The sequence below is a fragment of the Rissa tridactyla genome, chromosome 9 (genome assembly GCF_028500815.1).
Source record: "Rissa tridactyla isolate bRisTri1 chromosome 9, bRisTri1.patW.cur.20221130, whole genome shotgun sequence".
NCBI lineage: Eukaryota > Metazoa > Chordata > Aves > Charadriiformes > Laridae > Rissa > Rissa tridactyla.
In genome coordinates, this window is record NC_071474.1 from 26201590 (window position 1) to 26217080 (window position 15491).

General features: G+C 38.4%; 1 protein-coding gene across 1 annotated transcript in view; it reads left to right on the forward strand.

Annotated features, from left to right (window-relative positions):
* The window catches only part of LRCH2 (leucine rich repeats and calponin homology domain containing 2), a 53605-nt gene that overhangs the window by 18968 nt on the left and 19146 nt on the right, over positions 1-15491 (forward strand). Inside the window, exons 3-12 of the mRNA XM_054213579.1 lie at positions 1227-1353; positions 3451-3556; positions 3652-3788; positions 4007-4140; positions 5523-5610; positions 6658-6769; positions 7083-7180; positions 7265-7332; positions 7565-7669; positions 13308-13376. Coding sequence (XP_054069554.1) covers positions 1227-1353; positions 3451-3556; positions 3652-3788; positions 4007-4140; positions 5523-5610; positions 6658-6769; positions 7083-7180; positions 7265-7332; positions 7565-7669; positions 13308-13376 — 1044 coding nt within the window. The remainder of the gene's footprint in view (positions 1-1226; positions 1354-3450; positions 3557-3651; positions 3789-4006; positions 4141-5522; positions 5611-6657; positions 6770-7082; positions 7181-7264; positions 7333-7564; positions 7670-13307; positions 13377-15491) is intronic.

A 15491-nucleotide genomic window follows, 5' to 3' on the forward strand; every position in this document is an offset into this window, starting at 1 on the left:
CTGTGGTGTCAAAATTGCAGTACTTCTTTGAAGTGGAAATATTCCAAGGACAGAAATTTACTTTTGTTTTATTTTGCAGCCCTATGAACTGTAGTAATGGAGAAAAATAATGTAAAAAACTGGTTTAGATATCAAAACAGTGCTCTGATACATATCAATTAAACAGTAAAACTTCTGGCTTTTTCTTAATATAGTGTGAACACAATGCCGACACTTAAAAGGGGTTTTTTTTGTGTTGTGGGTTGTTTTTTCTTTTTTCAAAACAGAATTTCTGGCCTCTACACAGGTCTACTTAAAGTGACAGCAATTACTGATTTTTTTTTTTTCTTATTTTTTACTTTTATGTATGAAAGGAATTGCTTTCATACCACATCTGAAGAAGCTGGTTTTCCAGTGGCTTTTTTAAATGTACAAATACCTTATTAGAAACAATCCTGTGTGTTTCTGGCAGCAGCAGTCTGCAGTTGGTAGTTTTTCCAATGTGGATTTAAATGAAACTGTCAGTAGTAGTGTATTTCTTGCGTACAAAGCAGACATACGCGCATGCAGTTGGAAAATGATATACACAAAAGAAATCAATTTTAATTAAAACTTACCTTCCAGACTGTTGCTCAGCAAAGTAATAAATAGATGTTCAGGGCTTTTTGTGCTGGCTCAGGAGTGCCATGAGAAGCAACGACCTTGTATAAAGCTCCGGTTTGCCGAGAACATTAACTTTATGTCGGTAAAACATCACGTCAGGTGGTCCTTCGGAAGGTATCAGAAAGGTATCAGAATAAAAACAAACATCAAACACATTATTTCTTCTAACAGATTCCTCTGTACATTTTAGCGTTCGAGTGAGTTATAGTACATACTCGTTTCATCAAGCAGGATGGGGACCTAAAATTCACATCTGAGAGAGGCTTTAGCTGGTAAGGAATTCTCGATGGAGATTGGAGCTTAAATTTAGATGAAATTGTAATAGGTGGAGAAACATCTTCTGGAGTAAGAGAAAAGATGTTCAAGGCCAGACTGGATGAGGCTTTGAGCAACCTGGTCTGGTGGGAGGTGTCCCTGCCCAGGGCAGGGGGGTGGAATGAGATGATCTTTAAGGTCCCTTCCAGCCCGAACCATTCTGCGATTCTGTGTGATGTGTGGTGTACCGTGTGCATCTCTGACCCCCCGTCAGGCTTAAAAAGAAGATTGTAATCTAGCCTTGCTTGTTCATTTTTCTTTCTTTCAAGTCGAAATCTTTTATCAACGTTGCCAAAATACCTGTTTGATCTTCCACTTAAAGTTCTGGTTGTCAGTAATAATAAGCTGGTCTCCATTCCAGAAGAAATTGGAAAGCTGAGAGATCTAATGGAGTTGGTAAGTACAATGTGGTCCATTTTACTAAGTAAACTTGACCTACATGCAGTTTATTTACAGTATAAGAAAAATATTAAATTAACAATTTTTTAAATCTAGAACTACAAAATATAAATTCAGTTACTGTTTTTTCTTAGTGTGTGAGCTCAGATTACAGGTGCAGTATATTGTAAAGCTTCAAAAATGGGGTCAAACACAAATCAGTGTGTTGGGTTAACTAAATGTTAAGGGATTCATTAAAAAAATTGCTCTTCAGATTATTTCATTTGAGTCCCTCACTTATATGTTGTTAAAAATGGTGAATTTTTCTGTTTACCTTCCTTACAGTAATCATAATTCCTTTTATTTTTCTTATATGTTATCAGGAATCTTCTTTCCAGCTGAAAAGTCAATCCCAGTTTACTCTGTACTCTTATACAAGTTATGCCATTCAGTCATTGGTGTCTTGTTCTGTCTTTTGGGTTGGTTTTTTTTTTTCCCATTTCTGCTGTTCCTTTATTTTGATTGGGGTGAATAGAAGGGTGTGTGACATTCACAGTGTTCTGCGTCTGTGCAACATGATTTACTCCTATGGCACGCTAAAGGTTTGTGCTTGGTCATCCATTGCTTTCTCTGTCTTTCTTAATATTCTGGGCTTTTCTGATCGTTGCTCTGTGTTAAGCTCATGTGTTTTGGGGAACGATGCACTATTGTTCACCGACCTGGTGCTTGGACTGGGTCTGATTATTCTGTTTGTTTTCAGTACGTATGATTTCTTTGGTCATTGCAAGCCATCCCTGTCCTGTTTCCGGGGGAGCTGTGTATGCCCTGGAGATTTCTTTTAATGTGACCTAATTCCTGAGCTATAAATCAACATCCTTTCTTAATTTACAAGCAATACAATATATTCTGAATGCTTGCGAGGCTTTTCTAGTGTCCTTTACTCTCTGGTGAGAAATTCTTTATGCTTGCTTCAGTGCGATAGGATTTCAAGGTGGGATCACTGCTGTTGTTGAGAGGAAGTGAATATTTTTCAGAATTGCAGTTGTTTTAGTTCTGGCTTATTTTCCAAACTTGTCAAAGCTAGAATGCGTGCCTGATGGCATGGATTAAGGACATACTAGAGAGTTTCGTTCCACTACCTGTGTTATACCTGGTTAGAACATAAGTAATAGATATACATTAAAAAAAAAAAAAAAGGCTGACAACTAAGCCATGTGCTAGAAAGATGCTTTTAGGAAGGGAATCCCATCTTAAATGCGAAGTGGACAGAGAAGAAGTTGCAGTAGGTGCGCAGCAGTTGATGCCAAGCAGCCTGGGCTTGGAGAGATGGGGCTGCGCGCGGAGCTCCTGGCTGTGCCCGGGTGAGGTGAGGCTCTGGAAGCAGGACCTGCAGGAGGCGGCTGGGTTCTTCTGACTCTGCTTGCCCTTAAAATCAGCTTCGAGTCTTTCATCGGATAGATGGATATCTGTCATTGGTATCTAGTCTAGGAAACTAGTCTCTGAAGGCAATTTTATTGAATCGGAAATAAAAAAAGGTTAGAAACAGTCTTTTATCAATGTGCTTGTTGACTCAGTCCTGGACTACACAAATGAATGTTAAATTAGTGGCAGAACTAGCTGTAGTCTGTGATCACTTGGTGCGGCTTTGCCACCCTCTAGTGCTTGTAGCCAAAAAAGTTGGTGAGCCTGCTGTTGCTTTTTTAAATTTTTACTTGCATGGATTGGTTCAAGTTTGTTTTTTTATTTTTTAAGGAAGAAGAATTTTTATAAACAGAGCAGAACGCAAATCGGTTGCCAGCAGCAGCACGAGAAGTTTGTCTCTGACAGGGGAACTACACCAGGAACTCATGATCCCTAGGCTACGGTTTTTATCTCAAACCCAGTCTTTCATCAGTCATTAGTTTAACTTCTTGAATTGAGTTTCTGAAACGTGAATCACTAAATATTGAAGAAACAGTGAGATCTGTTATGGTACTTTTTCGCTTTGTGGAAAAAACAAGAAAGATAGGATTTCTTTTTTTTCGTAGTATGCTTTATAGTCGCTTTGATAGCAGTTTTCCTTTGTTTAATTTCATTTAAGATGTTCAGTTAATTTATTAATTTTATCTTTCTCAGGATATTAGCTGCAATGAACTTCAGGTTCTTCCTCAGCAGATAGGAAAACTGCAGTCACTTAGAGAATTAAACATAAGAAGAAATAATCTCCATATGTTGCCAGATGGTAAGCTACTCGTCCTCATTTCTTTGATGTAGGTAAATTAGGTAAAGTGTTAAGAAGATAGCTGATTTTTTTTTTTTTTGTTTCCTCCAATGCAGAATTAGGAGACCTTCCCTTGGTAAAGCTGGATTTTTCTTGTAATAAAATTACAGAAATTCCAATTTGTTACAGAAAGTTACGTCACTTACAAGTTATAGTTTTGGATAACAATCCAATGCAGATACCACCAGCACAGGTTAGTACTAAAGCATTCTAGGTCAGAAATTTGCATTAGGATCTTGAGAAAGAGGAAGCTGTTCTACGTTACACAAATCAGGTTTTCATCTTTTTTAGCTGTATTTCTCCGAGGGGGAAGCTGTGGGTACAAACTCGATGTCTTTTGAAAATACACCCCAACAAATACATGCTATGTAATTCAGATTTTGTTGTTGTTGTTTATTTGTTTCCCAACAGATATGTTTAAAGGGTAAAGTACATATATTTAAATTCCTCAGCATTCAGGCGTGCCTCAGAATAGATAAAAAACCAGATTCTTTGGATCTTCCATCATTAGGTAAACGAATCCCCTCCCAGCCACTCACAGACAGGTGAGTAGTGGGGTTTTGTTTTATTTTACTTTAGCGTTTGCTGTGAAGTAATCTGTTTATTAGAGATAATAGCTGTAACTTCAATACTTTAATTGTTACTTATTTAGGAGTCATAGTATTTATTTTCTAAGGTTGTGTTACTGGAAGCTTAAGTGGCTCATCTGAGTTGCTATGAAAAATTTTCATGTACTCAATAAAGATGTGGAAATCCGAACAAAGATGTATTTTAACTTTATTTATTGGAAAACTCAGCTATTTATTTCCCAAACGGATACGTCAAAGCAGTAGATGAGAAGTTCCCATAAATGTCCCAAATATAGAGTTAGTCTGATGGATGGGAAGTCTGCCTCCCACTAAGGGAAACTAACTTAAACGTCAGTGAAATACCATGGATTTTTTTAATTAGATTAGTTGAGTTCAAAAAGTGCAGAATGTCTTGTTGGACTTGTGTGCTGAGTACCTCTTGAGTAATTTAAAGGGGTTGCTGTTGTATTTTCTGTCATCCGTCGGCTTGCCATCGGAAACCATAGGGAACAGTGCTCTCTTTTGGCCTTAAAATGTGACACGCAGCTCGTGCCTCTCTGTGTTCAAGGCTGAAGGAAAGATGAAAGTTATGAGTAAAACTTATGCGGAACCATCTGAACCATTGTGGTCTCGGGTGACTGTGCCATAGGGAATTATTAGTCCACAGTGTCTGTAGATAGCTTCTAAATGCTTCTAAAACCTGTGCTCCACAACTGCTTCCCAAAAGCCTCTGCTGAACGTAAGGCCGACAACCAAAATGTGTCGCCAAGGAGCCGGGGGATGGGTGTTACCACTGCACTTCTTATCTCTACTAGTGAGAACTTGTTTCATTAAACTTTCCAGATAATCTTGTGGTGTAAACCGAGCTCCAGTGCACAGTTGGAAAAGGCATCCTGCTGATGGTGCCAACTTAGGTCTTCGAAAGGCATAAATTTGGAGGAACTATTTCATGTATATTCAGGCAGAGTTAAACCGTTAGAATGCGACAGCCTATTAGGGGATGTATATTTGCTACTAGCCACGTCTGCTAATAGAATTCAAGGGATTGTGTTTTTTCAGAGGAAGCCTTCTTTTCTGTAGACGGTATTTTTGAACGAAGTAGAACAATTCTGCAAGTGCATAGATGGGCAGTACTGTAATTGAGCTTCTCCACATTAACTTTGCTTAACTTTTTTTTTTTCTTGAACAACTCTTATAGGAGATTAAGAATTTGTTGTCTGCACATGGGGCATTGTGCAAAAAATACACAGAGCACAGAGAATGTATTTTTAAAAGGATGTTTCTTTTCCTTTCTAAAAGTGAAAGTACTGTTTCTTTCATTCCTGTGTGGCTTTTGTGTGTTGTTTTTCTTAATGTAGCATGGAGGACTTTTATCCCAATAAAAATCATGGACCAGACTCTGGCATTGGAAGTGATAATGGGGATAAAAGATTGTCCACGACAGAAGTGAGTATTTTTCACTGATGAATTTGTGTAATTTCTGTGTTTTGGATTTTTTTTTCTCTGTGTTTTGTATCATTTAAGAAATACTTAACTAAGTTGCATTTAACATTCTTTGAATATCTGTACAGTTGAGTTTAAACCATTAGCCTGCCAGTATCAGACACAAATTATTTACATATTGCTTTGACTTTGCTGGTTAGGGTTCATTCCAGTCCAAATTTCATACATTAAAAACTGAATTCTGACCTAATTAATTGTTTGGATCTGTTAATGTGTGGAGAGCAAAATCATTTTCTACACAAAGGAAAAAAATTACTTGGTTGGTATTTAAAGAAATTAACATCCTTAAGAAAATGGAAGTTTGTTTGGATGTTATTGTTGTTTAAATTTTAATAAACTCCTGGATGATCTACTAGGTTTAAAGTGGTGAACAAAAATCCCTACAAGTTATCTGTGTGTTTGTAGAAATCTAGATTAAGGAGCTGTAATTAACAGCAGTGATGTCAAAGCTGAATGGTGTGGAACAAAAGATTTATGGAACTTGGAATTATTACATATGCAGAGTGATTGTTAGTGGAAAAACTGTAGGACAAGGACTATTACCAATTGGGTGTTTAAAAGAAAATTCCAAATGATTAGAAGTAAAGCTGTATTTTTTTTTTTTTTCAGTGGTCTAAGAAGGGCCAAAGTAGTTGGAGGCTTTAGATAAGAAAGTACCTAAGTACAGTTTTCTTAGCCACCGAACAGGGTTGGGCTTGACCTCTTTGAACAAAATACTGTATTTCAGTATTATATACTGAATAAATAGTTGTTTGTCACTCCCTAAACTGTGATTCTCTTAACACCCCCCACCCTGCAAAAAACCCCAACAAACCAACAAAAAAAATCCCACCCGTGGAAAAACCCCGCCTGACTTGATGTTCTTTTCCCTGTCCTGGGAGCCATCCCTCATGATAGGGTCACTTGCACTGTGATTTGTGAGTTCTTAGCAAATCACATAATAATGTAATGAATATGTAAGTTCTGTATTAAATGTGCCTTTCTTTGCAGCCATCTGATGATGATACAATCAGCCTTCACTCCCAGGTGTCTGAATCAACAAGGGAACAGACGCTAAGGAACGACAATCATGGAATGGGAAGCAAACTCGATCCTCAGAAAGGTAATATCTGTTGTGCATCTGTCACTTTAGGTAACAGGAATACTTTTACTTTGGTATTCTAATAAAAGAAAATCGCAGAAATTGATATGATCACATGTTGGCATTGTATTTTCATCATTTCAGAAAACAACATAATAATCACAAACAGACAATGCCAGAAAGCAAAAAGATTATTTCTAGCTCAAGGAGACATGATTTCATTGTTTTATCTTTAGCTGACGCTTCTCATAAGTACTTATCTCTCTCAGGAATAACATTTGGTTGAGAGAACTATTTAATATCATCTTTTCCATTTTTTATCGATCCTCCCCAGACCAGGAGGTGTATGATTACATTGATCCCAATGCAGAAGAGGGGGCTGTTCCTGAGCAAGGGGAAGTACAGCTGGGACCATTGCTATCTTACATCAAGGTACTGTACCTTGACAAAAGCAAGCAGGCTTGCTTTTCTTTTTTATTTTATTCAAGTCTAAGTTTATTTTTCATTCTATGTAAGGAACGGGGAAAACATCCTGAGAAATCCCAGAAAATAGAACAGAATGAGGACTGGGGGGATGAAAAAAGGTAAATCTTGATCTTTTGGGGGAAGGTTTTACTGGCGGTGGGGGGTGAGGGTGGTTTTGTTTTAAACTCCTTGCGTATGGAGGAGAGAAATATCATATTGAACACAGAGTGCTCCTTCTCGGACAGCAAACAAGCTTATAGGGACCACTTCTTGGTTATTGTCCAATACTGGAGCCATTTCTGTGTCTTGCTTTACTGAAGTCAGGCACGTCACTAACGTTTGATTTTTCAGAGTTCAGAAAGAACGTCTGCTGGCCGAAGATGATGATGAACTCAAAGAAGTGACTGACTTGAGAAAAATAGCAGCTCAGTTACTGCAGCAAGAACAAAAGCACAGGTATTACAATAGTAGTTGAGATAGCTTGTGTTACAATTAATTTATTGTTTAACCTGCTGTATACCCAGAAACTCTTGACACCTTTTCATTTCGAGAACACTCTTGTCCAGCTGTTAAACAGTTAAAGTGCCAGGCTCTTTCAAGATACCTGTCCTGTGTTGCTTCTCATAAAATTGCTGTCTCGAGAAGCAGTGCTACACCTCCTGTGGAGAGGAAGAGGGGAATGTGAAAGTCTCTTCACTTCTTGGTTTGGTCTTTAACTTTTTTGTTTTTTCAAAGCAGTTTAGTTAAGTAGACATGGCTAATACTCATGTAAGTAGATTATTGCTAACACATTAAAATGACTTGGTCTTAGTTTGTATGAGTGATGGAACCCGCATACAGTGTGTTTATTACTGCTTATTTTTATTCAAATACAAGGTAATTTAGGTGGTACTTCCCCCATTCAATCCGATGCGAAAAATAAATAAAAATAAGTCATTTGAGCAGTCTGAGCTCATCTTAATAAACTGCCTGACTTCCTCCACTTCCTGTTGGGCATCTGTCACAGATGGAGTGATGCACTTCACTCGTGGAGAGAAGCAGTGTAAAAATAAGTAACTCGGACAGTCTGGGTTGGTCTTGAACTGCCTGACTTTCCCCACTTGGTGTTGGGCATCGCAGCAGAATGATTCTTGAAAAGGAGGTGCAGAAGAAGCAGCAGGTTAAAGGAAGGTAGGAGGAGAGCTTACCAGCTGTGGGAAGGGGAGAGCAGGAGCGAACAACTGGATGGGGAGGAGCTGTCTTCTCCCAGGCAGGCAAATAACCAGTGAGCTGCTTTGGCAAGAGGGAGCTCTTTCCTGAAAGGTAAAAGTTGTAGCTAATAGTAGTTCATTAACAGATATAGTTCATTACAGTCGTTCATTATCCCGCAGTAATGGATTTAACTTCCTATTGGCTGAAATACTATTTTTGTTTCTTTTGAATTTCTTTGTAATGATGAGATTCTGCACCGCTGGTTTTCTTTTAAGATAGTTGAAATACACGTGAAGCCCTTAGAGAAACTGATATCCCAATAGGATGAGTTGCAGAGCTTTGGAAATTCACTGGCGTTTTATATTAGTTAAATATACTAGCAATAGTAATGTCTGTGTGGAAAAGATAAAATAGGTTTTACTTATAACGCCATGCAGTGTATTTAAGAATTGGTTGTTCACGCTGGGAAGGGAAAAATAAGAAGGAAATCTTAATGCTAATACATGCATATTGCCAAAAGTATTGCAAAAAAGACTTAAGAACGTTAAATTTTCTCATATTAAGTTACTAACAAAGAGAGAATAAGTGAGTTTTTCTTATATTAGGGGGTTTTTATGATGGTTATTTATATTGCATATGTGTCTTGTTTGATTAGTTTTTAATCTTTCCTGGTTAGCTAATCATTTGAAATACCAAGCCACTCCTCTGCTGAAGTACTGCAACTTCAGTTTTACCTCTCGTATGTTGCTGTGTCTTAATGCATCCATCTCACTGATTTGCTCTTGAATTGGCCAGATGCACGCGATCTCATTAGTTGTTAAGTTTTACTTCTTAGTTCAGCATTTATATTTTAAAGCTTGCTTATGTACCTTTACATGAGGGCAAAATCACCCCTGTTATAAAATTTAGCCCTGGTTTTGAATCCATAGTGTTGTAAAGTTGTACTTTCTTGCCATAAACAACAATAAGAATAAGATTTAGAAGTTTTAGTGAAGATATTTCTGTGTGTGTTTGTGGAAAATATGTTCACTCTGAGTAAACAGAATCCTCAGAAAAGTGAGCATCACAAAATAATTTCTTACTAATCGTATTTCTGTTCGTTCAGTGTGGTGTTTTTTTTAAAATATTATGCAGTCTCTTTTCTTTTTGCTTGCTATGCTAATGACTTCCCTGTCCTCTCCCATCAACCTGTCCTGCTTCCTTCTTCCGTCTTTGGCTTTGGTGTACATGAAATGTGAATACAGACGAAGGCCATTAAGCTATAGAACTTCATTCAGTGAAAAGCTCTTCCAGAGGACAAGGGCGGCAGGACGTGCATCAAGGTATAAAGCGTTTGTAGAGCTTCAGATTTCCAAAGTTAAAATGCAGACAAAAGAAACAGTTTGGACCATTTCTTGTAAAATAGAATGAAGGGATTGGCTACGTTAGCCTAAGATATTTTGTTATCAAAACCAGATTGCAATGCATTTATTTTCTTGACAGTGAAACGCTATTTAAGGAAAATATTTAATTAGGCAAGTCTCCAAAGAACATTTAAATGAGTCCAACCTAGATGCATAATTTCCCATACCTTTGGCATGTTTTTTCTTCAGTCTTTTTGTTTTTTTAGTATATAGTACCTCAGGCAAAAGTGGGGGTTTTAGTTTGTTTGGATTTTTTATTGAAGATATCTTGGTTTTAAAGTGGTGGTTTTCAAATTAGCGTGACAACTTGTTTTGCATTTGACAGCCATGAGGGAAGCGTTTGCAGACAGATGCAGGTGACGTGGAATCGGGGCTGGGCAGGGGAGGCTCTGCTCAGGGGTTTGGGTGAGGAATGGAGCGATTCCAGACTGTTACCCTATCCATTGAAACTCTGTAGTTTACTCTGGATACTCCCGGTCTGTTTCAAGAGGAGGTAGGATAGTTTAGATTGAATAATCTTCATTAGTACCAAACGAGCCGGTTTCAGTTTGCATCCAAGTTACGTGGGGGTTCTTGCCTGGCAGCAGGGACTCCCTAAAAAGCTGGCTCAGTCCCCCAGAGCAGCGCCGACCAGCACAACGCACGGCCACGTGTGAAGGCAGTAGACGGCTCCTGAATGAGTTTAAAATACATCAGGTTTTTTTTGTCTCGCTGCAAAAGATTTCCAGTGTCTTTATACGCTTTATTACATCCTAGGTAGCGCTTGCATGCATATCTTCAAGATAGCTAACCTTAAAGTAGCATTACCATCGTTCGCTTCGTTTGTGTCCCTTAATCGTGATGTTTGCTCAAAATATGAAAGTATCAGTGACTGAGAAGAGATTCCACTTTTTAAATTCTCAAACTTTAGAAGGTATTTTCCAATATCATAATTGGTCTTGCCATCGCCTTTCTCCCCCATTTAGTCAGCAGTTTGGAGCAAGTGTTACGCTTGCATGATATAAAACTAGAAGAAAGAGTCGTAATGGGGTTTTTTTCTGATTTTAATATATTATAAATATGTGTCATCCTGTATGTGCTGTTGGGTAATTTACATTTCGAAGTTTGTATGAGTTTTAGAACCCTTTAGAACCCTAGAAGTAGTTTTCTGGTAGTTTTATGCTACCTCTGTAACAACAGACTCTATGCGGTTAGTAGGAACCATAAATAGGAAACTAATTGCAGTAGTAACACAAGTAGTGATGCAAGTTCTTATTTAGCGATACAGTGTGACCCTCAGTAAGAAATTGGCCTGATAATTGATCTAATTAAAAAAAAAAAGTTTTGGATTTAGTGTGTTGTGTGAAATAAAAACAGTTGCTGGAATCTTTCACCATTAACACCACATTAAGAGCGTGACTTCTCAATATGAGCTACGTGTAGACTTTTCATGTTGCATACGCAGTTTTGCATTGTGTTTCCTGGAAGACAGTTCTTAACACAACTACTGTGGTATTTTTGTTTTGTTTTGTTCCCCATTCCCCCCCTACACTTCCTCCAGCTGAACAAATTGTTTTGCCATGAATTCCATAGCAGAAAATTTAGTAAATTCAAGTTAATTTTCTTCACCGTTTTCTTGAACTAAAAACTTTGATGTTCCTTATTTCACAGGAAATTCAGATTTCTCTGACTGGACTAGTAACTGTTAACCTGACAGATACTGAACTTGCCATTGCTTCCCCATCAATATTCTTCATTTTTTAAACAGGAAGTTTCAAAAATGTTTGGTTTTGCTTTACGAAGTATAAAAATACACTCTGTGTATAACAAACTCAGTTTATTATAAACTCAAACTTTAGTTATAGAAACAGTGTAGCAAAAAAGGGGGTGTGTATGTTTAAATTAGCTTGAATAGCTTTTCCTTACACTTCATATGACTATAAAAAAGAAATGGCCTGTGTTACATACAGTCATTGAATTTATGCTGATAGAGTCAGTTTTGGTGCAAGTTTTGCATCAAACTGTTTACAGGACTCAAACTTCTATTTCTATTGTTAATGCTCCTTCTATTGTAATGGTCACATCTGTTACGAAACCTCTTTGAATTCCTCATTGCTTTCAGTTGAAGACATAAGGCTAATTTGAATGGGAATTCCCTCTAAAAATTAATGACTTTAAAATGGCATGTTTGTATTATGGTTTGATAACCTATGCACTCTGCATATGGATTTCTTGTAACACTTCAGGCTATAGTATAGTTTTAGTTCTGGAATACACCCTCAAAATTAAGTTTCCGAAGACAAAATATAGGGAGCAGATGGTGCAGACTGTGTTGGTTTATGGGCTTAACTTCTCGTAATCCCATTAAACTGAGGTTCACACAGTGAGAGGTTTAAATCACAAATGCGATTACTGAGCTCAGAGTTATCGCAGTAATCAGGGAAGTCTGAGTGAAAATCATCAGTCACTTAAAGGTAACGGTTGTACTGCCCTATGTAATGATAATGAAATATAAAAAGGTGCCTACTGTTTTACCTTCTTCCATTGAACAGTTGGTGTTCTTCTAATTCTTTCTCTTTCTTAATACATTTTAGTTCTGTGTATAATTCAGAGTAATACACTTTGATCGCAGTTCTGCACCTGAAGTCAGTGTCATGTCAGAGTATTATGACCTCCAAGAATTCAAAATTACTTGTTCTATTTACTGTTCATCATGACACTTACTTGAAAACGTTTAATTTTAAGCATTACTGATTGTTATATTATTTTTAACACTTCAAACATCCATAATAGCTCATATCTTCTGCCTGCCTGTGCACATGTCTCGTATGTGTTTCTTCCAGATGAAAAAGCTTTTCTGAATCTCTATGTGAGTTTGGGGATTTTTTTTACTCTTTACCGTTAAGAAAAATGTAATTTCCATTGGTTCGTTTCTGCATTACATTTTTCATTTAGTTCTTAGCCTGTGTTTCTCCATTTTCCACCTCTCCTTTTTCCCTGTGTTTCCTTTGCACTTGCAGCGTTCCTTGCTCAGCTCTGTGCTGTCCCGCTGGCTGCCCTGTGCGCAGCCCGTGCATCGCTGCGTGTCTGCTCCAGGCTGGCTCGATTCTGTCTCCTAGTTTTAGAGAGCACCAGGGCCTTTTGTGTTGAGGGCAGCGTAACTGTACGCAGGTGTGAAATCAGCTGAAATAGCACGTATTTAGGGAGAAAAGTAAGAGAGGACTTCATCATTTTGGTTTGAATTATAATCAGGTTTTACTTAAAATTCAGAACCTGAAATATTTCAAGAACTGGAAACAATGTCGTTGGTTTAAATGGAAGCAGGATTGAGCTTGGATTTCATACGTGTACACACATACATATTCTAATTTTGTGGAAAATGTCACCTTAATATTCAAACCTCTTCATTTACAGGAAGTGTTATGCAGTGAAAGTAACATGTATTCTAAGAAAGTTTTAGCAACAAAGCTGTTGAATAAATATGTACTTCTTTTTTTTTTTTTTTTTTTTTTCCTTTCTAGGCTTCTTAATCATTCAGTTTCAGTAAGCACAAGGAACAGGCCAAAGCAGCCAATGGAATCGGAAAAATGGTATTGATATATTTAAACATATCACAGCTTTCAATATTTTATTAAATTTCTTTTTATATTTATTTTGTGTTGCTGCTGCCATCTGCTGTTGTAATGTTTTTAGCTCAAGATGAAACAGAAGCTACTCAGAATAGGTTCTTGAGATTCTTTCAGATAACAAAAAACCAAAAAATGTTCTTTCGAGCCTTTAGGAAAGTTGATGTCATCCAGAAACTAATTTGTGGGTGTGATCATGGCAACAATACCGGTGCCTAAAGATAGGCCTTCGGTGATGTTTGAGACATCCAGTTCCAGCGTAGAAGGCCTTGTGTGCCGTAGGTGACAGTCCAGGTACATCAGATGGCACTAAGCTGCGCTCGGGCATCTCCCTGTCCCTGTCTCTGCCCTCTGCTGCTCTGCAGAGCTGTTGGAAGAGTGTGGCTGGCAGTTCAGCCTGTGGAACCTTCCCCGTCTGTGGAGGATGTTAATGAGGAACCCATTGCCTGCAGGAGCTGTATTCTTACGCTCTTTCAGTTAAAAAAACCCACCCTAAATCAACAACAAAAAAAATTACCCAGGGCCTTGTCTCTAGGAAATAGGGAAATCACAGCTTCTCGTTTCTGCCCACATGGGTGAGAGAGAACTTAGCAAGTTTTCAGTGCTCCTTCCTTTAAGGAATCCTAGATCAGTTCTTTTAATCAGTTTGGTCGAGAAATAATCTTTTTTTAATTTTTAAGCTAAAGAGGGAGAGCTTACTGGCAGCCTCCAGATGAGAACTCCATTTGAGCGATGACTTTTGTGATTTCTAAAATCTGTACTTTGATAAGGATCTGTATCTGCTTGTGTGCAGTTTGGCTGTGAACCTTGGAGACCAAAGCCGTAACTGCTGTTGGTGTTGCCGGAGAGCGCTGGGGGTGGTAGCGGTTCAGGTAGACATGAGGAAAGCGTTTACTCCAACAGAAAAGGGACACACTGTAGATATTTCAGCATGATACGTCCTATTTTGGCTGTCTTCTCTCATTGGGCTGTGTGGTTTTAAAGAGCTAGCTGTGCACGTGTCCTGGGTTTCTATGGCCCATCCTGTGCTGCAGCTGGTCTTCGCTTGCCTTTGGAACCTTCCAGGCCTTGGTTGCTTCACATACAGCTTCTGTTCTTTGGGGTGCTGTCACCTAGTGTAGTGTACAGCTGTGCTGGGGGATCCAGGAAAGGTTAAACTTAACCTTTCCCTCTTTTGTTAATGAAACAGAAACAGTTCTGAGACTAAAAAGCAAAGCAACCCCCCCACACCCCAAAAGAAACCCCAACCGCCTCCCCCCCCTTACCTTTGAGGTGTGCACAGAAGAGAAGGTGGATGTTGCAGGTTATTTGTTGGTTTATGGCACTGATATATGGGAACCCAAATCACACACTGTGTAAGGAACATACAACAGTCTTTCTACTCTCTTTGTATCCCCAAAGAATTTACACTTACAGACCAGGTCATAGTTAATAGATACGTATTTATCGACAGCAGAACCCAGTTATTTATTGCAGCAGTTCCTGCAATTCACAGCTGGGTCACTTCTCAAGCTATTGGATGTGATGCAGACAAACTTCCTGTGCCAAACAGCTTTAAAAAGAAGCGTTACTGGTTTGAGGCAAACAGAAAGACAAAGGAAGGGAAAGGAATACAAAGTAGCAGACACTAATTGCCCGACTGCTTTCCCTCTGGGATTTATGAAATCGCTCGGGAAGCTGTCTCCTCTCGCCTTCTGTCCCCAGCGGTGTCAGCTGCGGGTGTCCTGCACTGCTCCCAGTGCGGGTGAGGGGGTTGCTGGGAGGATGATAGAAGTGAATTTCACAGAGAGAAATCTGAAAATGTTTTCCCCTTCCCTGTTAGGATAAGCTTCCATTTTACCGTACAGAGCCAGCAGTGAAATGAAGCGTGGGGGTCTTCCAAAAGTTTAAGAATAGATATTTTGTCAGCTTTGAACAAAATGTTTCACTGGTTGCTTTGGGAAACAAAAAATCAGTAATCTCTAAAGATCAACATGCTTAAAAAAAAGCTTGATCTGAATGAAGTGCTGTAGTGTGGAATACCTATGGATACGGAAAAGAGAGTGAAATCTGATTTGAGGTTTTAGTCAAATGCTCATA